Here is a 26,427-nt window from a genome sequence, read left to right as displayed (position 1 = left end):
TTTTGCCTTTCAGGAGCTTGTGGAGACGGAGACCAGAAGAACAGAAGGACACACCTCAGCGTGGAGTATGGAGCTGCAGATGACATGCACAACTGGAGGAACAGAATTCAGGTAAGTAACACAGGTAAGTCACTTTGCTAGTATCAGACAATAGTACCAGTAGGTTGAGTCCACTTCGCATTAACGAGATCGGACAATGGCTGAAGCTGAGGTGTGTGCTTTTAAACTGTGTCCGCTTGAAGGGGTGATGAGGAACAGGTGCAGATGATTAGTATTCAGGAGAGGCTGTGCGCTGTGACTGGCTGAGGGGAGAACCTGACCGACTTGTAACAGATGCCCCTGACACTACAATGCAAAATTATTTATCAAATAAATGAAGCATTCATTTTAGTTGAAATTGTTATAGATTACTTCTAGAGATTGCAGTGATGCATGACAAGGTGAAAAATGACTGAATGAATAATACTTAAAGTAGTTTAAGATTAACTTTAAAATTGTGCCCCTAAAAGCACAAGTGGCCCTGTCTAACCGCCCCCTCCCCTCGTTACTGTGGTCTAGAACTGCCCCCGGTACAGACACTCGTTCAAAAGTATAGTGAAATAGAGAGTAAAAGTTGATAATATCAGTACAACTACAAAGTATCCGAAAAGATACTCAAGTACAGTAATTATTTACATTTACCCCAATACTTTACACCTCTGAAATAAACATAATGCAGCCAAAGACATACAATGTAAAACATAAACGAAAATTTTACCTCCCGAGTCATTGGTTCATTTGTCAAATGACAGATGCTATGAATGAATCCTCCCATCAGTAACAAAATCAGGGCCTTCCTAACAGAGCAAGCCGAACAACTTCTTGTCCAGGCCCTTGTCATTTCTAGGCTGGACTATTGCAACACTCTTCTGGCTGGACTTCCATCATGCGCAATCAAACCTTTACAAATGATCCCAGTAAGCAGCAGCACAACTGGTCTTTAATGAGCCCAATAGAGCCCACATCACACCTCTGTTTACTTCATGTGTTAATTGCCTCTGATGAATTGCTTGTTGTATTCCTCATTTCTAAGTCACTTTGGATAAAAGTGTCAGCTAAATATGAAACATGACCTAGCAAAATTACTTCCATAATACTGAAAATAGGTTAAGATAAATATAAGCCCCCTAAAAACACAAGTGCTCTGCAGTGCTCTCAAGGTGATTGTTATGGTGATAACATCAGTAAAAAAAATATATAATTGTGCTTGAGTCTCAATACTCACTACACGTGGTTTCCTGTGCTGTGAAAAAAATAAAAAATATGTCTTTTGGAACTCATTATTCTCACATATTTCAATATTTCCATTTTGCTGGTTAAATTATGCTCATAACTCATATAAACGATAACTCTTTGGTTTCAGGTTGTGCCAGCATTTCTCTCCAAATAAATATCAGCAATGACATGAGTTTTGTTGACTGCCATCTAGTGGAGACAAATCTATTCATCCTGTATACACCTGTGTGTTTAGCTACATGATTAATCAAGACTGCAGATATTAGTGGATCAAATGAGAACAAGCATTGTATTACTATTATTATTATTATTATTATTAGGGGTTTAAATGACATTTTGGTGCGAGAATGATCATAGTTTTATTTCATCTAATATATTATATTTTATTTTATATTATCAATATTTTCAGGTGCTATTTTCTGAAATGAAGAAATGCAAGAAAAGAACCAAACAAAAATGTTAATTTACAAATGCAAAAGAGCATTCAAAAGATGAGGTGGTAAGCAGGAGTGGATAAAACATATCAGAACAACATAAAGAGGCACTATGGGCAATTGTAATAAAAAGTGTACAGATATAATGACTGTGCTTAAATTACAATAGCCACTATAATAGTTTTATCCTGTTATCACATTTATCCTCCAAACAAACGATATCATGTTATATACACCGAAAGAGATACAGCATATTGTTTGAGTTGTATATTAACATTGTTTGTGATCAAGCATGTTCAAATATATAAAGTGGCTATAAGAGAATTTGACACAATTATAAAGAAATTCCAGCGTCATCTGCACAATGACGACAGTCAGTTCTGGCAAGGGAGGATTTGTTCATGCAACTGTACATTAATATGGTTATAAAAATTAAAATCAGAGGATCTTCACGTCTTGTAGAATCCCTTTTGATTCTGCTGGGGACTGAGACAGAGATAGACAGACAAACATGATTTTAAGAATGATAAATGTTCATATATTCAGTAACAACAAAATGTATTTGGAAAAATTGTATATAAATGTAATCACATTGCATTAGTTAGCAAAATGTGATATTTGCAAAAAAATTTAATTTGGTCCCAGTTTATATTAAGTGGCCTTAATGACAATGTACTCCCATTTAAATTAATCATTTAGTACAATGCACCTATCGTGTACATACATGTATTTACATTGTACTTATATTTTAAAAATGCTTGAATTTCATCTGTAATTTCTGTAATTACATTTATAATTACATACACTGTTGACCCATCCCTTACACCTTAACCTACCCATACCACCAAACCTGTCCCTAACCTTACCCATATCCACCTCAATAGCAGCAAAAGTGTTTTGCAATACAATATGAACACAGTAAGTACATTGTATTTATTTTTTATGTAAGTACTAGTAGTTAAGGCCACTTAATATAAAGTGAAAATCTTTTTTTCAATCAACTTATATGAAGTCAAATAGTTCAAAGTTCGAACAGATGTCATATCAGAGTAACCACAATAGACATGTCATAAAGCAGCTGAAATGCATCCAAATATTGGAGAGTATATCTGTAGTTTATCATTTAAATCAGCTTTTTGTGATATGTTTTATACCTGAAACAGGTGTATTTGTGCTATAAAAAAAAAAAAGTCAGTTGAGTATCAATGACATTTATATTTGTGGCTTAAGTGTGGCTTAAGTGTCTAAATACATCGTAGGGCATCTGTGTGTGTTATTTCGAAAGCAGCAGATCTAACAACCACCAAACTCACTTTTTGCAGCAGCAGAATTTGGTTTTGCGTCGTCTGTACATCGTCATCTGTTAGAGGAATGAAAGAAAATCTATAAGGCATTTGATTTTCACCTTTCAACTATTTACAGCTTGCCTGGTGTGCTGCACTGGATAAAACTGCTCTGAGTATCATAATGAACATTAACCTGTCTGTGTCTGCGAATGCATATAATGACGATCACAAGGAGCAAGATGAAGCCCACGACTCCACCGCTGATGGCAACACAAAGCCAGATGTCTACTGGAGCTTTCTCTGTGAAACATTTTATCGACAGCAGAAGTGTTACACACTTTTTATTTCACATGTATCACTCTTTCCCTCTTTCTTTCACTTCTCTTACCAATCTTTAATGAAAGCACAGCAGATGTCAGCTTCTTCCCGTTTTTCCAGAGTTCACATGTCCATTTCCCACTGTCCTTCAATTTCACTTCAGGGATGGACAGAGAAGATGGATGAGAATGACTGAGACGACTGGAAATAAAGGAGCAAGACGAGCAGGTCCATTTCACCTCGAGGTCGGAGGTATTTTGATGTCCTAATGTGCATGTCAGATTCACACTTTGGCCTTCATATACTCGAGATCCTCCAGAAGAGGAAACTAATAAAAGGAGAAATTTAGAGAGTTTAGATTAAATAAGGCAAGATATGTTTGCATTGTAAGTGCAGTAAGAAAAGTGTCCAAAACAAACACTCTCTGTTTCAAGCCACAGTTAATGTACAGTAATCCTTTATTCCAATATTGAGGAATCAACTTCACGCTACAAGTTACTCATAATTTAAAGGAACATTTAATAATACTCTGAGGTGACAACAGTTATATTAATAACCTAATAAAATCTTATTTATTTTATAAAGGATAGTGGTATTTTATCTCCTTTTCTTTTTCTTTTTTATTGTTATAGTGCACTTGGTGGAGAGCAAATTTCAAAGGAGGACTCGATTTGTCATTAAATTTAAACCGATAACAAGCACAACAATTTAATGCACTTAGGAGTTAAAAAATTGTCCTAGCATATACTAAAATATTTGATCATAAAGAATAAAAAAACCCCACTCGACTTATGTTTTCATGACTGTAACAACAAGAGAAAGCAATGTAGATGTTGTGAGGAAAACTAATAAAACTTAGCATTACTAAAGCATATGACATTACGTGTGAGAGATCCGTTCAGTGAATACCACTTGTTTAGGAGGCCACAGAACAGCATGAATGTCAATGTAACAAACATCAATGTTTCGTTTTGTAGGGCACTTGATGGAAAACGTAGCTTGTTATTGTGAAAACTACATTATTATATACATTTTCTCACACTACTAACTGAAAGTAGCTGAGTTAGTAGTTTGTTCATATGTTACTAGACCCTCAAGACTTGTCATTTAACTTACCTTTCAGAACCTCTACCTTGACTTCACTCCTGAGGGTCTTGGTTTTAAATTTTAGATTGCATGTGTAAACCCCCCTGATTTTCTCTGATACAGGCAGATTATGAATCGATAGATCCTGGTCTTTCAATTCTGTTCCCTTGTCCTTGATGGTATTGTTTGCGCCCTGTGTGATGTCCCATCTGACCACCGGATCAATGTTGAGGCTGAGGAGAGATTGTGTTGACTCTGGGTCGCTGAGAGGAGCGAAGCTCCAGTTACCACCCTCGAGGCCAGATTTTTTCAAGACTGACCAGGGAATGTTAGAAGACAAGGAACAAGGGATGTCGACTGTAGAGGATGAATATGAGGTATAAATGATATCTGAAATAAAGGAGAGGTCTGGAGGAAAATAAATAAAAAATAAAGGAAACATTATTATTATTATTATTATTGTGTTAAGAAAAAAAAAAAAGCAACAATTTTTAGAAGTCATATCTGAATTGAATGAATTAAATCTAACTTTGTCACTTTTTGAAAAAGAAAATTAATTTGAACTATTTAATAAAGTAGTCTAGACTATATAGATTGCAACAATTATATTAGCATATTATATATTTATATTTAGGCTGGGGTTATGAGATTAAAAAAGGTTTTATCAGTGCTTTCTCATTAATCCACTACAATTGTTTTTTTCTGCTTATAGATCCTGACTGTAATCATTTTGTATGTTTCATGTGTATTGTAGACCTATATTCTTTATTACTTTGAAAATGAGCACACTAAGGTAAATGGATAAATACACTGGGAGAGAGAGAGATTAATAACACGATAGTCTCACCTATTATAAAAACAGTTGTTTTTGCTTCAGTTTTTCTCTTATCATACTCCAACCTGCATGTCCAAACACCACTATGACACCTAGACACACTTGTGACTTCAAATTTCTCCGCGTAACTTTTTATTTGATTGCAAGAGATGAAATTTTGAGGTGAAATCCATGTTACTTGGGGTTTTAATGGACTAGAGTCCACTTTAAATTCCAGTGACAGAGAGTCACCAGCCATCACAGCCTGCTCTTTGGGTATAGTGACTGAAACAGAGAAGAACAAATGTTGAACGCTGTAATACGACAATGTTAGAGGAATCGTATCATGTAATGTGTAAAGTTATAGCCTACACTACAAAATATCAATAATGTCCAATTTTGTGTGTGTAACTGATTATGAAGAGTGTGTGTGTAACTTGAGTATTCCTGTTCATCCTGTCATTTCCTCATATTTGAAAAACGTATTGGAAAAACTAATTTTAACAGGATAGTTTACCCTTAAAAATTCTCTTATCATTTATTCAAACTGCTCTTCTTTTACTCTTTCTTATATCTCCAAAATATCTCCAAAATACCCCCCCCCCCCCCCCCCCCCCCATACAATGAAGGTCAATGGGGGTCCAATGCTGTTTTTGGACCCCAGTGACTTTTACTGTATATACAAAAACGATTCAAAACATTCTTCAAAATATATTATTTTGTGCTCTGCACAAGAAAGAGATAGGAGGGTGACAGTTTTGTGTGAACTATCCCTTTAAGAAATGATGTGACTAAATAATTTGTCTTTTTTCTACTTCTTGTTTCTCGAACATACACTCTCTCTTACCAGGGTATAGTTTGTAGGACTTTTCTGAAGTAGTCTTTAATACATGTTGTTCACAGAGCCAAATTTCAAAATCAGAATCCTGTACATCTGAGATCTGGAGAGAGAAATCCTCCAGCAGATCAATGCGTGTCTTTTCTCCCACTACAAAATACAAACATACATGTCCAGTTATATCAAACATGAAAGCCTGATTATTACTGTAGAGTGAAAATGAATGAACTCAAAAACATGCTTCTTACCCTTTTGGTTCGTACTCTGAGGATTCCTGCTGATAATTAGGGTTTTGTCTGATCCGCGATACCAGTTCACATAAACATTATCTACTTTTCCTCTATTTCCTTCTACCTTGTATCTCGGTAGGGTAACAGTCCCTCCTACCTGTGCGTAAATTACCACAGAGTTTTCTGATACTAAAAGAACAGATTGGACAGAAAAAGAATGCTTATACAGACAGCATTTCACACTCTTCACATATAACAGCTATCAAGATATTTGCAACTTACCTTGTGCTTTAAGAAATCCAACAAACAGTGATATTAGTATCCAACACAACATCATTCTGTCCTCAGAGCAGAGCCAGAGAAGATGGAGGGTGATCTGTAATACATATAGCCATAAAGAAATGCATCACAAGGAGCATAAAAATACAGAGGAAGGAAGGGGCTTGTGGTGGGCTCAGATTTTTTTTGAGTGATTGAGAGAAACAGTGTCGGATAGTGAGGGGGAGACAGAGGCTTTGTGGTGGGCTATGGGTTACAGACATAAAGGAAGACGAGTATCAGTGAAGAAACATGAAAGAACAACAGCTAGAAAGGCGGCGAGAAAAAGACGCCGAGAGGTGTGTCTGTGGTGGGCTGAGATTGTACAGGGAGTAGATTCTTATCCCTCTCGTTTTCACCTCTTCACCTCCTCCTCCATAACACCCCCTCTCTTCCTCCCTTGTTCCACGAAAGGCGGATCTCTCCACGCTTACACACAGAAAAAAGAACACCACATGGCGCTGCTGGTGGTGTCGCTGTGCTTAGATTGCGGTGTGTGTTATGCCTGTTATATCTGATCTTGCCGTTTTCTCTTTTTGTGCATGTGATTTGTTCACACAAATCTCTCTTTTTACTCCTTTTGAAGAGACTGACACTTTAAACTAGAAAAATGCAGACACCTAATTTATTTGTTACAATGTTTTATACAGTACATATGCAGTATCTTTGTGACTACAGTCTGTAAACTGTTTTATTGATTGTTATTTATTATTATTATTTATTATTTTAATGTTAATTTACAATATTCTTCGAGGAAAAATATTCCTAAACTAATAATGCAAGGGCTTGGTTTAATTTCCAAGGAATGCATGAAATGTTAAAACATATACTTAAATTCAATGCAAGTCGCTTTTGATAAATCGTCTGACAAAAGCATAAATAAATGTAAATGATGACTATTTTAAGATCCTAATGCTCAAACATAAATGCACATTTAAGAAAATCATTAGAAATAATAAAAAATATAGGCAAATAATCATATATAGGTGATAATGTTCCACTTCCAACTTTAAAATTGAGTGATTTTGGTTTTAAAATTATGTTTTATTATTTTTATTTTTGCCTGTCCACCACTGAGAACCACCAAGGAAAAAAGTGGCTCCAGATTTATAGGATGAATAACTGAATTTATATATAAAATAAAACAAGATCTAGCTCTATTATGCGACACACACTTTATCGATAAATTAAGTAGCGCATTCTTGTGACAAATGTGCTTTCTTACAGTAAATAAGTTTAGTAAACATAACTTCTGCAGCATAATTTACAGCAATAAAGCATGCAAAAGTATACTGCATAGAACAGTTTGTGACTTTCTGTTCATACCAGTTACATTTTTATTACAAGTACTGAAAATCCAAAAACATATAATGTGCAATTAGCTATAGGGAATATACATTTTCATGCAGAGTCGGGGTACTAAATATTCACATGCGGGCCTTGTGGTACAGGCTATTTGTGTGTCTATGATTTGGCTGATTTTAAAGTAATACATTTCAGTATGAAAAAGTACCATTTTCAGGCACATTCTGTATCAAAGGCTAAATTAAATCAGCATCAACCAATGAGCAGTGGTTGCATCCCGGGAATGTAAACCACTTTGGATAAAAACGCCCGCTATAATGAATAAAAGTAAAACATTATTTGAGACATACATTTATAATAGCTTCAGCCATTTTTATGTGAGGTCCAAATATTTTTATTGCTCTGATTCAGAATTAAAATTTGCCTTGATTTTGTTGCCATTTATTACAAAAATGTGGAATGGGAAGATTGTAACCTTGTGAGTTTTAAGTTTTAAGTCTTCAGTGGAGCAAAGAAATGTGTAAGAAATGAGGGAAAAGTTTGTGAAGAATTAGAAACAGAAACAGAGGAAGGAGAAGCACACCAAGAAACACAAACGAGATGTAGAGATAAAGACAGCCAGAGACTGCACCTGAACAAGTAACCCAGAAAGACAGATGATCAGGTCTGTGGTCAGGATGGAGGTTAAACAGCAAACAGACACACAGAGATGGAGGAGAAGGGAGGGGAACATTAGTAACACCAAGAACTTCAATCTCTAAATGCCTGACAAAACATTTAGAAAAACAAATAATGGACTTGATAGATTAAGCATGTTCATTTTCATTCATGTTGGTTTTTCTTTTTTTAAACGAATCTTAGAGATTAAGATAAATTATTCTGATGGAATTCCAAGCTATTTTAATGCTCGTTTAGTTCAAACTACTCACAGTGGAAATATAAGCATAATATCCTGTATGTGATTAATTGTTCATGTTATAATAGAGCCGAAGACATTCCTTGTTCATTTTCACAGCTGCTCTCAGCATCGCATGCACTAGGAGAATATACTTCTGGTTTATATCTCGTACATTTGATGTCTATATCGTGTATTGGAAAGTTTTCATTTTTCAGTTTGAAACTTTAACATGAACCAAGTTTTTAGCAATGCACAATATATGCCGTCAGATTAATTGAATTTAAAATTTAAAAAGTGCAAATTTGGTTCATGTAATTTGTTCATTAATTTGTACTGTATTCTAGACTTCATTCACAGTAAATAATGCAGGTTCATTGTTTATATATATATATATATATAACAAAAAAGGTTTTAAAAGATCAACACTAAAAAGGATTTTATTGTCTATTCTGATCTTGAGAAGACATAAAAACAGACAAAAATAATTACAGTTGCTATGTGTAGATAACAGGGTATATTTAAATGTACATTTATGTGTAAATATACTCACCTTATGAGCAAAATTTTTTATCGTTCTTCTTCAAAGTCGTGCAGCGGATGTGTTCACTTACAGGCCAAAATATTTCTATTTAACCTGCGTTGACGCCTCCCCTCCGTCTGATTGGCCTGAGAAGAAAAGAAGACGTCCGGTTATTGACATGAGGCTGTTGAATTAAGTAAATTAAAAAAATATATATATTTTACATTTTTCCACTGAATATCTTGAGTTGTCAAATGTGTATGATAATTACTTTTCTAACCGTATTGTTTCTTTCTACAAAACATTATAGTTATATTAATATAAAATTTCATAATAAATGTATAATAATAGAGAAATTTATAGTCAGATCCATGTGGGAAAAGTATCAATGATAATCATGAAATAAAATTAATTGATCAAATTTAAATGTTTTCTAAGTTTTCCAATAATACATTTTAAAAATTAGACATCGCTGTGTTACAGTTAAAAAAGTTTGTTTTTTTTCAAAGTAGGTTTTTCTGGTCTGCGTAACGAATGTGTTTGATTATCATGTAAAGAATAACATACTTTGAAACCCTGTTTATTTTACTTATTTTACCTTTTACTTTATTTTTGAACTGCTAGTTTTTGTGTAGTTTTATGTTTAGTTTGTCTTTTTGTTTGTTTTGCTTTGTTTTTTGTTTTCTTTGTTTGTTTGCCAAATTATTGTATAATTGACTTTAACTTGTCTATATACTTTTTTAAATGTCAGTGTCCTATTAGTAACCATGAGCATTGCTACAGAGCTATTGATAAATTATAATAACAATCTAATCTACTCTATTTAAAAACACATTTTATTATGAATAAAACATTTTTATCAGTGCTGAGCCTCCGAGCCCAACAAAATAAAATTTATTTCTATTTGTTTTTTGTTGTTTTTTTATGTTTTTTGTTTTTTAATTGTTCCAGTGTCCTTACATTTATGCATTCTTTTAATCTATTATTTGTTTAAAGAGATGAGATGCTTTATTCTAATATCACCCGAGTGCGTATACGGCTTGAGTAAATATGGGTGGAATGTTACAACGTATAATGACTTCACTATGAACAGATAATTCGGTGTAATTTGTATAAGAACTCGAATCATTGTAACCTTTACAAACAATCTGTGTTGCTAAATCAGCATAAAACACCACATCCAGACTTTAAAATGGATAACTGTCCGTCCACAGATAAATTTGATTTAATAGAGAATTCAAATAGTATTGAAAAATGTCCAGTACTGTAAATTACAACAGATTTTCTTGATCTATGTTATTTTTCCGACCATTTAAAAAATATGTGGAAAACAGAAACGAGAAACCCTATTTGAAAAAAAAAAAATGAAAGTGTGAATGCGACTCGTGAACTTGTTTATTGCAAATTCTTTGAATCCATTTATCATTTAATGCATACTTATGTAATAAGCAATTATGAGGCAAATGATGATTAAATGCATTCGTATACAGATCATAGATCTATATATAGATCATACCTTTTAAAGAAGTGGTCATGGATAAACTGATGATTATTGTTTCTGATGTTATTAAAAGGCTGCAAATTATCACAACTCAACTGCCTCTAAAAACTGATAAATCCCATATATTAACTTGGCTGTTTTTTAACACCTGAAAGAAGGTTTCTCTTTAATATAGCACTTCTGCTTTATGACAAACTGATTTAAACCAATGCGGTTCCATAAAGGAACACAAATGAATCAAATACTGAAATGAAAGCTCATGGAATATAATGGTCAACCAAGTGGTTTTTAGTAAAAGAGAACAATGTTTTTTTACTTGCAGTAAAAATCCTATGCTAGATCTGTTTTTGTTAGTTACGGTTAGTTCTAAGTCAAGTCAGCATCTTTCTGCACTATACTTCTCTTTAGAGCTGCTGACTCTCTTATTGTTTAAAACTCACCAAATCAAATGCCTCATAAGCACAAATTTATTGTCTTATAAGTCTTATGATTGTTGTTACATTTGTGTTACAGAGGATTTAGAAGCCCAGAAGCGATTCACAAATCTTCATACACACCTATCTAAACAAGCTGCACTCTTAAAAATGCAGATACTTCAGTCATTCTTTGCAGCACATTGTGTATGGCAAAGAGCACCATTCTTAACAAGAATCAACACTGTAAGGTTTATCTTTGGGGCTTTTTGGCCAAATTCTTTGGAAATTAAGAAACCCTACATCTCTACATCAGTTATTCAGGTCTAAGCACCAGTCCATTGATTTTGTCTGGTTTTGTTAAGACATAGACACAAAATAGACACTCTCCAGTGGCATCAGTATTTAAAACTGAAACATGTTTCAGAGTGAATAAAGCATCCTGCTGTAGAAGAGTAAGTACGTTAAAGAAAAGCGCGAGAGAGCGACAGGTACTGTAGAGCATATTTCAGCGCTGTAGGACAGGAGTGGTTTGCTAAGGGGAACCACATGAAGGTTGAAACAAACACGTTGCCTGCCTCACATCTGTGTCTGAGGTTTCACCCCTCTGTCATTCGCTCTCTTCCTGCCGTTTGCATTCTTCAAAAAATACAATACCTTTAGCTTTACAAAGTTCTTCATTACACCAGTCACATCTATCTGTCTATCTATCTAACTATGTATCTATCTTTTTCTCTCAGAGCTGAAAGGAAAGACCTATTTTAGAGGGATCCCTCATTACTCACATAAACTGAAAAGGTGTTGAGACACCAACATAATCATTACCGAAAGAGAGAAAGAAAGCAAGCAGGAAAAGTAGGCGATTTATTTCAATATGTCCCATACAGGTTTTCGTTACGTGTTTCCCCTTCAGCAAGTCATTTCGGTGTGTACTCGACTGAAGAACCGAAGACTGATATTGTCTTTGTCTCCCACACATCTTACCAGTGTAACTTGTGTCAAGGTATTTTTGGGGCGAACAAGCTGCAGTTTTCTTCTTTGTTGCCATTTTATCTACAGTCCTCGTGTGGTCTGTTCAAATTAGTGAGTATTTTATGCATGCATTGTATGTGACTAAGAGGGGATCCCTCTAGCAAATCTGAATCCTCAGAAACTTTCAGTGATTCACACACATCTGCTTAGACTGTGGGCCGTAGGAAATGTTGAAGAAGTCTGAGGTGAGCAGAGCGCTGAAGAGGACTAAGATGGACGCCATTGCTTTTGGTTTTCTACAGTAAGAGTTTCACATGGTAGACGAACTGTTTTGGAAAAGTGAATGGAAATTACATAGAAAGACAAATTGCATTCATCTCTTTCGTTCTTGAGTTTTCAGTTACAAACCTCCTCCATTTAATGGAGTCCTGTAGGTTTGAAATGCAGGCTAAATGTCAGTGGAAAGAGATGTCGAGAGAATGAGAGATTACTGACATTTGGTCTGATGCTTACGAAAATGTGTATTTTTAGATTAATGTACAGAAGATTAGATCATATTTTAGACGGCAAATTTCGAAACCTTACGGTACAGATTGTGATTCTGTTCCATTGCGTAATTAAGTTCCTCTGAATGCAGAGTATACATTAAAAATATGATTTTTTTTATTTTTGCAATTCACATTTGGATAATGATGATGGTTGTTTACTATACTGAGCTGAACAAATCACTAGACATCCTGAGTGTGACTAACTGAGAGGACATTATGAAACATTCAAAAACCTATTAACTTGTTGAAAGCCTCACCCATAACGGTAGTCCCAGACCATCCATAAAGCCACATGCTAATTTCTTTCTAATGAATTGCATTTTCTGTTCCATAATAAAACTAAGGGTCAGGTAGGAAAACCCTCTGTCAAAATGTGTGGTATGTGTGTGGGACAAAGCTGAAGTGAGAGGATGAGAAATAGAGAAAAATGTCTGTATGACACACTGTGAAAGAGGGAATCCTGCTCTCATTATGAAAATCACTCCCTCCTTCATAACAGCAGCGCACAAACACCAAAATCAAACGCAGGTGCACTCTATTTTCAGACTTGTTAAAGTCACCGTTTCATGATATGTGTCAAGTACTGCATTAATGAAAATAAAGGGTCACCCATTGTGATGTAACACTGAACCACACGAAAAGGTGTTTTCTATTAAAACACATTTATATTATTTCTTAGTTTAATTCCACATTCAGTGATGCAGAATCTGTGAAACACGTGTTCTATGCTTGACAATGCATTACATTTTGCTCTTCCTTTTCTCACTTGGTTTGCTGTTTATATCTCATTCTCTTGACATAATGATTTCAAGACAATTGCTGTCTTATTTTTCCTCATTTACAGTCAGAAAAGGATGTTTTTTGCCAGACCGAATTCTCAGAAGATCAATAGATCGTGTTTTTGTCCTGTGACTTTATTTAAGAGTACATAAAATACTGTAAAACAATTATGATTTTCATTTGATAACACAAATTAACTAAAATTTCAGCTACTGAAATTACAAAAATGAGAAGGTATTAATTCAATTTTAATGAAATTAATACTGTAAACATGTTACACCCTTGTGGATTAACGGCTAGTTCCACATAGTGGAATTCCTTCACTTTTCAGTGTAAATATCTAATGACCGGACTGCTGCTATATTAAAGATTATTGTACATGAATGGAATAATGCATATACATGTTATTCAAACTTCTTTCATAAGCTGACATAAATGCATGTATGCACACAATTGAACTTTGTGTATGTATATCTGTATGTATGTATTAGGCTAATAGCTTATTGCATATAATTTCTTTAACTGATAATCAACGTACTTTACTTTCTGTTCCTTGCGCATATGGATAATCTTAATTGTAATGTATTATATTGACCATAATATTGTGTCATCGGTCATATAGGCAGAAAAACATGATGGCAAAAGTACTCGACGGTGACCAAACAATTCCTTGCCTGAGAAACTGAAGCTATTTGAAGAAACTATTTGGTATACGCAAAGTGTGTGCAAGAAGCTGATATTACATTTTATAATTGCACTCATTTAATCATTTTGATCCAGAATTTTGTTTATTATCTCAGTGTTTAGAAGCATTTTGTGTCTGTTCTTCAAGTGTTTTATGAGCCTTTCCACAACTACAGGCCGCTGCATTAGACAAACGGCAAACGGCTGAGGACAAAATCCACTGTTATAATCTGTTGTTTTACACCTTCATCATTAATACTGCTGTATCTACAATAACTAAAAACATGAGGTAACACTTTATTTTAAGGTGATGTTATTACCCTTGTTACATGTACATACTATAGTAAATGATGCATAATTACCTAAGCCAAACCTCAACCCTAACCCTATATAGTAAGTATATGTAGTTAATTAATATTACTCGGTACTTGCTTGTGTATTTACATTGTAATAATGTCACCTTAATATAAAGTGTAACCCAAGGTGATTATTAAAAATATATGTCAATGATTTCACTGTGCGGCTTTAACTGCATCTGAGGTCAAAAGTGCTCTTGGTGGGTTGAATTTCAGGAAGATGTTTTTGATGGTTTGCATTGATTTTTTTATCAAATGGTCTATCATGCCATGACAGAACAAGACACTGTAATAAAGTTTCAGTTTAGTTGTGTCTACTACATGTTCCTCTGAACCCTACTTGTTCAAAACACTGTTTTTTTTTTTTTTTTTGTTGATGCTTAAGGTCAGTAGACTTCTGTAAAGTAAGTGATGCTGGAGTGATAATAATATTTTCAGAATAAATTAGCATGTCATAAAAAGCATGCATGGAAGATAACCATATCCAGATATTTGCGAGTACAATAGTATACGCTGACAAATAGAATGCCTTGTCTTCGACAAGCTTGCATGTTTTATTCACTTGAGGGATGCAATGTGTTACAATGTTGGACTCCTGAAAAAAACGTGGTTGCGAAGTATCTCTTCCATGTTTTGTTTGCGATTTTTCCTCAGAAAGAACAAAACTAGATCTTCAACAAGACAGCGATGTCTGACAATGACACACAGTTGTTTTTTTCATCGGGTATCCGTTTGTATTTCTATCATAGCTTATTTTTCATAATGTATTGTTTTTTCAATAGCACAATTTTCAAAGAAACTATTTGATAGGAGTTATATTAAATAATATTATAATAGATTTACTGTTCAAATGAAGACTAGAAGTATTTGGATGCTTTTAGGTTGTCAGACGAGTTAATGTGATAAGGTACACCTGTGGTTTCATCTGCTAAGACACCTGTGTAAACTTAGGGGGAAATTATTTCATGTAGCCACTAAATAGCAATTTAAAGCCAGGGTATACACATCCAAATCAACATAGATTACATTCAAATACATTTTATCAGGTTAAAGCATCCCCTGGGAATCAAACCCTTGACCTTGCCATTGCTAACACCGTGTTTTAGCTATGAAAAGATAGCAGCATTTTGTTCGCAGATGCCACTTGCTTTTATATTTTGATGTTATATTTTTTATTAGGCCTACATCTAATGACATTAGTTTTTAAGTCTGACTTTTGTGGGCAATGTATAAAAAAAGAATTGGATAAACTGCAATTAATGTGGATAGATTTTCATTAGTAGAAGTGTCCTCACTAAGTAGAAGTGAGGATGTTGTCTGTTAAAATAAATACATAATTGCTGTTACGCGCAAAAGCTGGCCTCAGTTTTTGTTTCCTGCACAGACAGTACCAAACTTATAATCTGAGAAAGATCGGCATCCCGTACCTGCAAATCTTTGAACCAATTCATTATGTGATATATACTAGTGTCTTTAACATAAATATACCTTGAAAATATAAACTTAAAAACTTAATTTTGTGAATGATGTTTTATGTAGGTTAAGAAAATTCACTGTTTGTTTAGCGTTACTTAAATGTACACTTTTTTTTTTTTACTTTTCTGAAATGGTATCCCAGTGACCTCATATGAATTAAATGAAATGTTGCAAATACAAAAGCATAACATTTGACTGATTCAGTGTAAATGGGTTTCTCAAAAAAAAAAATGCTGGGTTAAATACAACCCAGCACTGGTTAAAATATGGACAAAACCCAGGGTTGTTTTGACCCATGCGGTACTAACCCAACCGCTGGGTCAAAACAACTCAATAACTGGGTTTGTCCATATTTTAACCAGCGCTGGATTGTATTTAACCCAGCATTTTTTTAGAGTGTAAACATTTAACGTATCACAAAACTGTTAAAACTTCAAAAACAAAACTACAAAACACTAAAATTGAACAACAGGCTATAAAATCTTCATCCAGTTTACAATTTTGAATATTCAATTAACGGTTCATAGTGAGGACTTGGCCTACAGAAAAGATTTAAACACAATAATAAAACATCTAATATCTATTAATATTCTGCATTATCAAGGCTAACACTTTCAAATATGTCATGTCTACAGCAATAAAAGTAATAAGACGTAATCTACAAACACATATTACCAAACGAAAAAACATTACTCTAAGGATACAATTTTGCTTTAAAATAATAAACAAGACATAGCACACTTAAAAATCTCTTTTCAAACGGTTATTCATGTTATCATTAGCAATTAAACTTTTGATCATTCAATACCATGAATACTACAAACAGCACATCACAAAAGGTCAGTTCGGCGTCTGAAACATATGCGTAAAACTTCACGCTACAATGGAGTATTCAAAATGCATATAGGACCATATAATTGTACTGATCAAAACAAGCTGCTTGTAAACATCATTAACTAACAAACACATCTCCACCATTGTCACTTTGTTTGGAATATTTTAAAACGCTCACTATTTGTGTCAGACATTTAGCTGAAGACAAAACACTTTACACAGTATTTAAGATAAAGGCATTCAGACTGGCCAATAACAAAAAGCAGTATGGTTTGTGTTTGACATGGTAACAGAACAATACTTACAGTTGTGATGAGATGAGTGTGTGTTCTGTTCAAGGTCTCAGAGCTACTACACTGACATTTTCTTCCAAACACACTCTGTTATACACACACGACAGGAAACTGTAACGTGATTTGCGTAGCTCTACGCTCATGTGTCTGCGGTATGGTATGTCTATGTTTTTACTCTGACAGTTAAGTACTATTTACTTCTATTTCAGTGTCACACATGATTTATCACACCAACGGCCTTCTGTGAGCTTTTCTTAAAGCTCCTTTCTCTTGCATTTTAATGTCTTTGCCTTTCTAAATAGTGCATTTTATGTTATACTAAACTCAAAAAAGGTACAAAACAATACCAAAACAAAGGGTTTGTTCACCAAAAGTGAAATTCTGTCAAAAAGAATACGAAAAGAACACTTTTTTAAACAAGACACAGCGCATCTGGGTTCTAGCAGTAGGCTACCACACGCATGCAGAGAATGATGTGGAACAGAAGAAATTGTTGATTAAAATCATTATTTTAGTTTTCTTTGTGCACAAATAGTATTCTCGTATACACTTACGGTTGAACCTCTGATGTCACATGGACTATTTTAGTAATGTCCTTAATACCTTTCTGGGCCATTTGAACATTTTAGTTGCGTTGCTGTCCATGCAGTGTCAGAAAGCTCTTGGATTTCATCAAAACTATCTTTGTGTTCCAAAGATGAACAAAGGTCTTACAGGTTTGGAATGACATGAGGGTGAGTAATTAATCTATTGAACTAGGTACTAATATGTACTTTTAAAGTATAAATATGTACATTTAAGGTACTAATATGTACCATTTAAGGGTAAATAAGATGCAAAGATGTACCTTTCAGCCTTTGTACCTTAGGGTACCACCATAGTGAGAGCATTGTACCGTTTTTTTTTTTTGACTCTTTTGTTGTCAAACTGATTAAAGTTTTTCATTATACAGTTAGGCAAAAAAGTATTTAGTCAGCCACCAATTGTGCAAGTTCTCCCACTTAAAAAGATGAGAGAGGCCTGTAATTTTCATCATAGGTACACTTCAACTATGAGAGACAGAATGGGGGAAAGAATCCAGGAAATCACATTGTCTGATTTTTAGAGAATTCATTTGCAAATTATGGTGGAAAATAAGTATTTGGTCAATAACAAAAGTTCATCTCAATACTTTGTTATATACCCTTTGTTGGCAATGACGGAGGTCAAACGTTTTCTGCAAGTCTTCACAAGGTTTTCACACACTGTTGCTGGTATTTTGGTCCATTCCTCCATGCAGATCTCCTCTAGAGCAGTGATGTTTTGGGGCTGTCGCTGGGCAACACAGACTTTCAACTCCCTCCAAAGATTTTCTATGGGGTTGAGATCTGGAGACTGGCTAGGCCACTCCAGGACCTTGAAATGCTTCTTACGAAGCCACTCCTTCGTTGCCCGGGCGGTGTGTTTGGGATCATTGTCATGCTGAAAGACCCAGCCACGTTTCATCTTCAATGCCCTTGCTGATGGAAGGAGGTTTTCACTCAAAATCTCACGATACATGGCCCCATTCATTCTTTCTTTTACACGGATCAGTTGTCCTGGTCCCTTTGCAGAAAAACAGCCCCAAAGCATGATGTTTCCACCCCCATGCTTCACAGTAGGTATGGTGTTCTTTGGATGCAACTCGGCATTCTTTCTCCTCCAAACACGACGAGTTGAGTTTTTACCAAAGCGTTCTATTTTGGTTTCATCTGACCATATAACATTCTCCCAATCCTCTTCTGGATCATCCAAATGCTCTCTAGCAAACTTCAGACGGGCCCGGACATGAACTGGCTTAAGCAGGGGGACACGTCTGGCACTGCAGGATTGAGTCCCTGGCGGCGTAGTGTGTTACTGATGGTAGCCTTTGTTACTTTGGTCCCAGCTCTCTGCAGGTCATTCACTAGGTCCCCCCGTGTGCTTCTGGGATTTTTGCTCACCGTTCTTGTGATCATTTTGACCCCACGGGGTGAGATCTTGAGTGGAGCCCCAGATCGAGGGAGATTATCAGTGGTCTTGTATGTCTTCCATTTTCTAATAATTGCTCCCACAGTTGATTTCGTCACACCAAGCTGCTTGCCTATTGCAGATTCAGTCTTCCCAGCCTGGTGCAGGTCTACAATTTTGTTTCTGGTGTCCTTCGACAGCTCTTTGGTCTTGGCCATAGTGGAGTTTGGAGTGTGACTGTTTGAGGTTGTGGACAGGTGTCTTTTATACTGATAACGAGTTCAAACAGGTGCCATTAATACAGGTAACGAGTGGAGGACAGAGGAGCCTCTTAAAGAAGAAGTTACAGGTCTGTGAGAGCCAGAAATCTTGCTTGTTTGTAGGTGACCAAATACTTATTTTACCGAGGAATTTACCAATTAATTCATTAAAAATCCTACAATGTGATTTCCTGGATTCTTTCCCCCATTCTGTCTCTCATAGTTGAAGTGTACCTATGATGAAAATTACAGGCCTCTCTCATCTTTTTAAGTGGGAGAACTTGCACAATTGGTGGCTGACTAAATACTTTTTTGCCCAACTGTATAGTATTCTTTCAAATTGCTGCACATGAAAAAATAAACATTTTTTTTCTGTTTGTTTTGATGTCTGTGAACAGCTGTCACTCATATGGACACCTGTGAACTACAACAATTCCAGCTGCACCAGTTTCTGCTCATTAAAATGTGGGGAAATACACACACGCACAGCAGCCACACATGCAGAAACATGTTAAAAGAATATTAAAATTTTATTTTAAAAAAACATTCAACATTCATGTCATTCAAAAAATACAATTGTGAAAACATTTTATAAACTCTGCAACCGAATTTGTTTTAAATGTACAGTAAACACAACATATTCATCACCCAGTTCTACAGCAAATCTTGAAAAGTGCATGTCTTATTTGGCATCATTAAGCAAGAAGCACATTTAAAAGCACAGGCCCAGCATGGCGTGTTGTTTTAGTGGTCTTGCGCTCTGATCCTCTCAGTTGATATGGTTTGGGCCTGCTGCACGTGTACGTGGGTTGCGGTTTTGTCTGGGTACTGGAAGTGGCCTCGCTTGCTCTTCCAACTCCACCTCTTTCTCAGCTCTAAAAAAAACAAATGCTATAAGATTTCTATAACAAAGTAGCAGTATAGTGCATTTATGCTTTATACTTAAACTTATATGAACTGTTAACTACCAATTAGGAAATAAACATATGTTGTGCCCCAGAATACATGAGAAATATGCACTGTGTAAATATAACATCCTGACATTTATCCATTTTGACATTACCAGTAAATATACAATATGGTACAATAAAATAATTATCAAAATAAGACTAAAATCTCTTGCAATGTTGCATTCTAATGTACAGCATTAAAAAAGCCAAAGGCAATCTAAATGTAAAAATAGGAAAACAACCACAAACATTTAAATATCCAACACCGGCCAATTCTGAAAAATTAAAAATGGTCAAATAAATTTTAACAGAATATGTAATGCAATTAAAATATTAGATATCTTCTTTTGGGTCAACATTTAGATTTTTTGATTTTAACTATCCCTTCAAGGAAATATAAAAGCTGTACAAACTTAAGACTGACTGTTACTAATACTAGTATCACACTGTATTACACAGACGAATGGAAGTGGAGGACGTACCTACTGCACTGGCAGTAGTCTTTGTCTGTAAGAGGCTGCCGCATGGATCTCAGCTTCCTCGCCCTCTTCTACGTGAAAAAAAAACACATTAAATGAGCCACTTCCTTTCTTGCTTGCTTGCTTTCTTTCTCTCACCTTCTTCTGTTTGTTCCTCCGTAGGACAACACCAATCACGATGATAAGTCCGACCAGAACCACAGAACTGGCTCCTATTGCAATCCAGATCCACAGCTTTAGACCATACACTTCCTTGGTCATGGATTCCATAACTGCAGTTGGTTTCCCTTTCCTTGTAGTGGACCCCTTTCCACCTGTTCAGTAATCATTATAACAGAGACTGAATCTGGCATTTTTCTTAGTGCACATAAAAGGGCTTCATTTCTACTGTAGAATTAGATTCATGCTTCTAGGGATGCAGTGATAATACAATTCTGACAGATACCAATACTCATTTTCATGTTATGGCCGATAACCGATAAATGGCTGATATTATACTATTTTTTCAAATTAAAAATAACAAAAGATCTAATAAATTGTTTCAATTGTAACAATTTAGGCATCTAATATGTAAATGTAAAGTATGAAAAAATATATTGTTTTAAATATTATCTTTTAGTGAGAGTTAGATGACAGCTAACATAATCTAAATGTAAATATAGGGTAAATGAACATACACAATTAATGTCCAATATCAATATGTATATATACCGTACTGACTAATCTCTAACAACTGCCAATAAATGATAAGGTTCTGATAAAAAGTGTGCATCCCAAGACTGATTTTGTTAAGCTGTGCAGTGTTGTTTTGTTTTACCTGAAGGATTGTCCACAACCCTCAAAGTCGTCTCAACACTTAGACTCACTCCACCCTCAAACTCCACTGTACACACAAACGTTCCTGCTTCTCTGGTCTGCACCTGAGAGAATATAAGGGAAAATTAATGTCAACATACAAATAATTATTTTTTATTTTTTTGAAGAACCTTTAACATCCATGGTACCTTTTCAATTGCACAAATAGTTCTTTATACAGGAAAAGCATTCTTTATTATTAAAAACAGTGTAAAGTATTCACATTTTTCAACGTGACATCAAAGTTGGTGCTGAGTTGCCCAGTAGTAAAGTTGACTTTTGATAAATCCTTGCCATTCCAGTGTAATCCTTTGCTTGCTGTGTTCGTCAAGGATGGGAAAGAGACTTTGGGAAGGTGGTCAGCCTTCCATTTCCCACCCACAACACGCTGAGATACACCCAGAGGAAGAGAACAGGGCAGCTCTATGTCGTCCCCTTTAGAAACATTAACAGCTGTGGTCTGAGGACCTGTTGGAGAACCAGACAAATGTCACTGACAGCATGAAATGTGAAGCAATATAGTAATAATAAAAAACGCTCATTCTGAATAACAACTACTGAGGGACACCAACCAACAACAGTCAGTGTCACACTGAGCTTCGAGCCATCATTGATCAGACACGTCCACTGGCCTGCTTCATTTGAAGTCACAGATGTCAGGACAATTAGTTGTTTTTCCACACTGTATTTTTGACCATCGGGTCTCAGCCACCGTACTTCAGTATCTGGCTCTCCAGTAATGTCACAGTGCAGCTCTGCTTTACTAGACTGCACCAGCACTGGGCCTGGTTTAGCAAAGACTGAAAGGGCAGTAAATATGAAAAATACAATCATTCTAAAAATAGATATAAAATATATAAAAATGACAACCACTGCTGTCGTCTCTCACCTGACACAACACACACTTTGTACTGTTTCCCTGACTGCTTGCAGGAATAGACTCCAGAGTCTCTTGTCTCCAGTCTGGGAACCTTCAGATTGTCTCCATATGTTCTTGCTTTTGATGTAATATGGGAGGGACCTATTCAAATTAAATTAATTACAGAGTGACTACTCACAAAATTTCACATTCAAATCATTTTTGCATTGAAAGGAGAAGAACTGATACCCATCCGTTTAGTTCCCGTTTTGCTAATGCCGATAATGAGGTCGTTATTAAATTTCCAATCTATAGCACTGTTTGAACCCACTCCACAGTCCATGGAAACCTCTTCTCCAACTTGTTTATACAACACCTCACATTTCCCACACCATAGACACAGTGCTGATAGAGAGAAGGATGAAGGGTTAAACACAGCAAGACAAGGCAAAGTAATTATACTGTTTAAAATAAAATGTATAGTACAGCTTACAATAATACAGTGCCATTTATGAATTTATTTATGCTTACCAAGGAGAAAAAATATGTTCTTGCAAATTGCCATCCTGTTCCTTTTCTAAAAAAAAAAAACATATATATATATAGTGTCAATAAATCAAAGCCTGGAGTTTTATTAAGATTTATTTTCAGTGAGAAAACCCTAACTGATATATTTTTGTTCATAAAAAGAGGCTCATGCTTTTACAAAGAAAAAAAAGAGCAAACAGGAAACAGCATATGTGACTATGAGCCACAAATGCAACTCACTTAATTTTGTTTCGTGTCCATTCGTTTCATTTGGTCTAGAAACATTCATAATTTCAACTGATTAAATTAAAATAATCTGAGATAAATGCACTTAGGCCTATTTTCCTTTTATGCTAAACAAACTACCAGCAAAATATAGAATGCCTCCAGATTGTAGCTACAGGCGACTTTATAAAAAACCACAACAAGAAAAACAATTAAAATGTTTACTGTAATTATTTAATAAAAGCTATAATGTACTTCTAATGTGTACTAACATACACAAGATTGCCTTAGCCCAGCAGAGCAAATGAACATTTCTATTTCAATATGCAATAACATTATTAATGTCATTAAAGATAGGATGACAAATTCTCATAAATCCTGCAAAATCATGTGATTATATTATAATCTAAAAACGTGTAGGACTATTTGTCGTTTACTTCCAACTCTTAACATAAACAATTTTAAATAAAAAAAAATGCAAGTCCACAGATATGTATATGCTTAGCCAACATATTTAATATTTAAAACGCAATAAAGTTAACGAAAAGATAAAACATGAGTATCATGGCTTCAGATCGACTTTTAAAGAAATTATATCTTCTTTTGGTTGTTAAATAGGTACCTCGAGCAGCAAAAATAAATTTTCTGGTAGGCTTGTCTTTTTATCTTGATATTCCTTGTTTTTATTTAAGAAACCATTCGCTTTTGCAAGTTAGGTAATTCTGTAGCTGAACGCTCTTCTTTTCATACTCACGTTTGGATGCTGTTTTGTTTGTTGACAAAGTTTGAGGTGAATTCTGCGCATTTACTCCAACTGGTAAAAACCAGCGTGTGTGAGAAACCAGCCGACACTAAAGCCTGAACCTGAACAAGAAACTGAACTGAGCTATGAGCGGAAGAAAGAGAGAAACGACCAATGTAGGGCAGAAAACGCCTCTCACATGCACTTCTCACCGGGAAATCCTTGTAATACGGTTAGGTTTGAGAAATAAGTTTATAAATAGGGTCACAATAACGTAACATACAAATAAATTAATAAAAATAAATAAACTTACGGTGCTGGGAATGGATGTGAAAAAGCTTTCATAACGGCGTTTCCTTTGCACTTTTGCTGATATTTTCAATAGATTGCTGTTCACGGTGACCCAAGATATGTCTACATTAAACGTAATTTAATCATCAGAATATGTATTTATTGCTATTTTATCATTTTATATCATGACATAATACAATCTCAGGATTTTTTAATGACTTGAACGTTGGATTAATGTTTGTGAATACATTTTTTTTTGTACATTAACATTTGTATTGTACATTTATTAATATACATAATTTATCAATGTTACTCTATATAGGCTATATGTGTGTGTACACCTTTCAACTGATACTTACAGTGACTATTACTGTATTAATTTTCAAGTTAAATCTACTGTACAATTTTTGTACAAATTAATGGCAAATCACTCCAAAACTCAATGTGCATTCTCACACTTTCTCATAAGCACTTACTCCTAAAAACCTTTCCTTAATAGGTTTGCTCATTCTTCCAATTGATTCCTGTTAACAGTGACCCTGACTATTATTGAAAATATTTCCTTTAGGTTTGCTCATTCTTTCAATTGATTCCTGTTAACAGTGACCCTGACTATTATTGAAAATATTTCCTTCAGGTTTGCTCATTCTTTCAGTTGATTCCTGTTCACAGTGATCCTGACTATTACTGTACTGATTTTCAAATATTTTTACTGTATAGTTTTGGAGAAATTGAAAGGCAAATTCACCCCAAGCATCTGTGTAGCCTTGCACTTTTACATCATGTCCCATTTTCAAACACTCAAATATTGAATATATTACACTTTTCAAATTTTTCCTTTAGGTTCGCTCTTTCTTTCAATTGATTCCTGTTCAAGTGGACCCTGGCTATGACTGTATTAATTTTCAAGTCATTTTACTGTACAGTTGCGGAGAAAATTAATGGCAAAATCACTCCAAAAATCAAAGTGTATTGTAGGACTTACACCATTACCCATATTCAAACACACATAGTAAAATGACTATAAAGGAATTCTTTTTATATAAAATTAAAGGCAAATTCACCCCAAGAGTAAAATTTAATTCTAAGACACCCATTTTTTCAAACACATAAAAATATTTCCTTTAAAGGTTTGTTCTTTTAATTGATTCCTGTTCACAGTGACCCTGACTATTACTGTATTCATTTTAATTTCATTTTACTGTACAGTTTCTGATTAAAGGCAAACTCTACCCAAAAATGTTTTTGGAGTACACTCTTGCATTTTCAAACACAAAGTTTTAATTTTTTTAAGGTATTATTGTGCAAACTTACCATGCTTATTACCATATGAAATTGAAAAGTCTCGGTTTCATACATAACCCTCGTTCCCTGATGGAGGGAACGGAATTGTTATGTCCGCATGGCACAACTTTGAACCACGTTTGGACACGTTCTCGGCTCCTCAGCGTAAAACATGAATGAGTAGATGCACGCTGTCACCTTATATACCCATATGCACGAGGAGTGGCTCAGCATGCAAAATTCACTCGCCAATTTTCATTGGCGTTTTTAGGGATTTACTTGGGAGCCCCAATCATCTCTGAGAGAAGAAAGGGAGAAGAAAGGCATCCACTATCCAGTGGACCAACCTCTGCTTGGAGACAGCCTTCCCTTTCTGCTGACCTCCGTAGCACACAAGGAGCTGCTCAGAGCTTCTGAAGCTTTGAGTGCGGTCCACGTATATGCTCTTACAGGACCCGGCAACACCAAGGCTGGACCTGCCTCCTCCAGGGGCAGCGCTTGCAGGTTCACCACCTGGTCTCGGAAGGGAGTGGTGGGAACCTTGGGCATGTATCTAGGCCAGGGTCTCAGGACAACTTGAGAGTAGGCCGGCCAGAACACAAGGCACTCTTTGCTCACAGAAAATGTTTGGAGGTCCCCAACCCTCTTGATGGAGGTGATTGCGATCAAGAGCGCTGTCTTAATAGACAAATATTTAAGCTCAACCGATTCCAGCAGCTCAAAGAGATCCCTCTGAAGTCAAGCCAGGATGACAGAGAGATCCCACAATGGGTGACCTAGGAGAATTTAAACTTCTGGCACCCCTCA

General features: G+C 35.3%; 2 protein-coding genes across 3 annotated transcripts; both read right to left on the bottom strand.

The window, feature by feature from the left end:
- Positions 1 to 1,714: 1,714 nt before the first annotated feature.
- On the bottom strand, positions 1,715 to 17,244 carry cd4-1 (CD4-1 molecule). Its single transcript, XM_079430737.1, has 11 exons — positions 17,192 to 17,244; positions 9,353 to 9,468; positions 6,564 to 6,657; positions 6,300 to 6,470; positions 6,061 to 6,201; positions 5,247 to 5,498; positions 4,430 to 4,807; positions 3,384 to 3,641; positions 3,189 to 3,295; positions 3,023 to 3,069; positions 1,715 to 2,195 (listed from the first exon to the last, which is right to left on the bottom strand). Exons 3-11 carry the CDS (start codon positions 6,616 to 6,618, stop codon positions 2,159 to 2,161), a joined length of 1,446 nt encoding a protein of 481 aa, XP_079286863.1. The 5' UTR covers positions 6,619 to 6,657; positions 9,353 to 9,468; positions 17,192 to 17,244; the 3' UTR covers positions 1,715 to 2,158.
- A 2,663-nt stretch (positions 17,245 to 19,907) lies between these two features.
- Positions 19,908 to 25,826, bottom strand: LOC306877591 (contactin-1-like). Of its 2 annotated transcripts, none has more exons than XM_079429440.1 (10): positions 24,058 to 24,222; positions 23,082 to 23,127; positions 22,800 to 22,955; positions 22,581 to 22,712; positions 22,264 to 22,491; positions 21,915 to 22,159; positions 21,654 to 21,756; positions 20,975 to 21,150; positions 20,840 to 20,907; positions 19,908 to 20,282 (listed from the first exon to the last, which is right to left on the bottom strand). In XM_079429440.1, exons 1-10 carry the CDS (start codon positions 24,106 to 24,108, stop codon positions 20,177 to 20,179), a joined length of 1,311 nt encoding a protein of 436 aa, XP_079285566.1. In that variant the 5' UTR covers positions 24,109 to 24,222; the 3' UTR covers positions 19,908 to 20,176. The 2 variants fall into 2 exon arrangements, with proteins under 2 accessions (XP_079285566.1, XP_079285567.1); XM_079429441.1 differs by lacking the exon at positions 24,058 to 24,222 and adding an exon at positions 25,651 to 25,826 and having other exon boundaries at positions 19,913 to 20,282.
- Between the last annotated feature and the right edge of the window lie 601 nt (positions 25,827 to 26,427).

This window comes from Barbus barbus, assembly GCF_936440315.1.
Source record: "Barbus barbus genome assembly, chromosome: 12".
Taxonomy (NCBI): Eukaryota; Metazoa; Chordata; class Actinopteri; order Cypriniformes; family Cyprinidae; genus Barbus; species Barbus barbus.
This window is presented reverse-complemented; position numbering and strand designations above follow the sequence as displayed.

Excerpts from the sequence above, each read along its gene's own strand:
- cd4-1 (XM_079430737.1), bottom strand. The coding sequence starts at position 6,618 with ATGATGTTGTGTTGGATACTAATATCACTGTTTGTTGGATTTCTTAAA. Across the intron at positions 3,642-4,429 it reads CAAGGTAGAGGTTCTGAAAG|TTTCCTCTTCTGGAGGATCT; the intron begins GTAAGTTAAATG and ends TCCTTTTATTAG. Across the intron at positions 2,196-3,022 it reads AAATTCTGCTGCTGCAAAAA|TCCCCAGCAGAATCAAAAGG; the intron begins GTGAGTTTGGTG and ends TCTCTGTCTCAG.
- LOC306877591 (XM_079429440.1), bottom strand. The coding sequence starts at position 24,108 with ATGCGCAGAATTCACCTCAAACTTTGTCAACAAACAAAACAGCATCCA. Across the intron at positions 22,492-22,580 it reads CAAAGTGTGTGTTGTGTCAG|TCTTTGCTAAACCAGGCCCA; the intron begins GTGAGAGACGAC and ends CTGCCCTTTCAG. Across the intron at positions 22,160-22,263 it reads TGTGACACTGACTGTTGTTG|GTCCTCAGACCACAGCTGTT; the intron begins GTTGGTGTCCCT and ends GTTCTCCAACAG.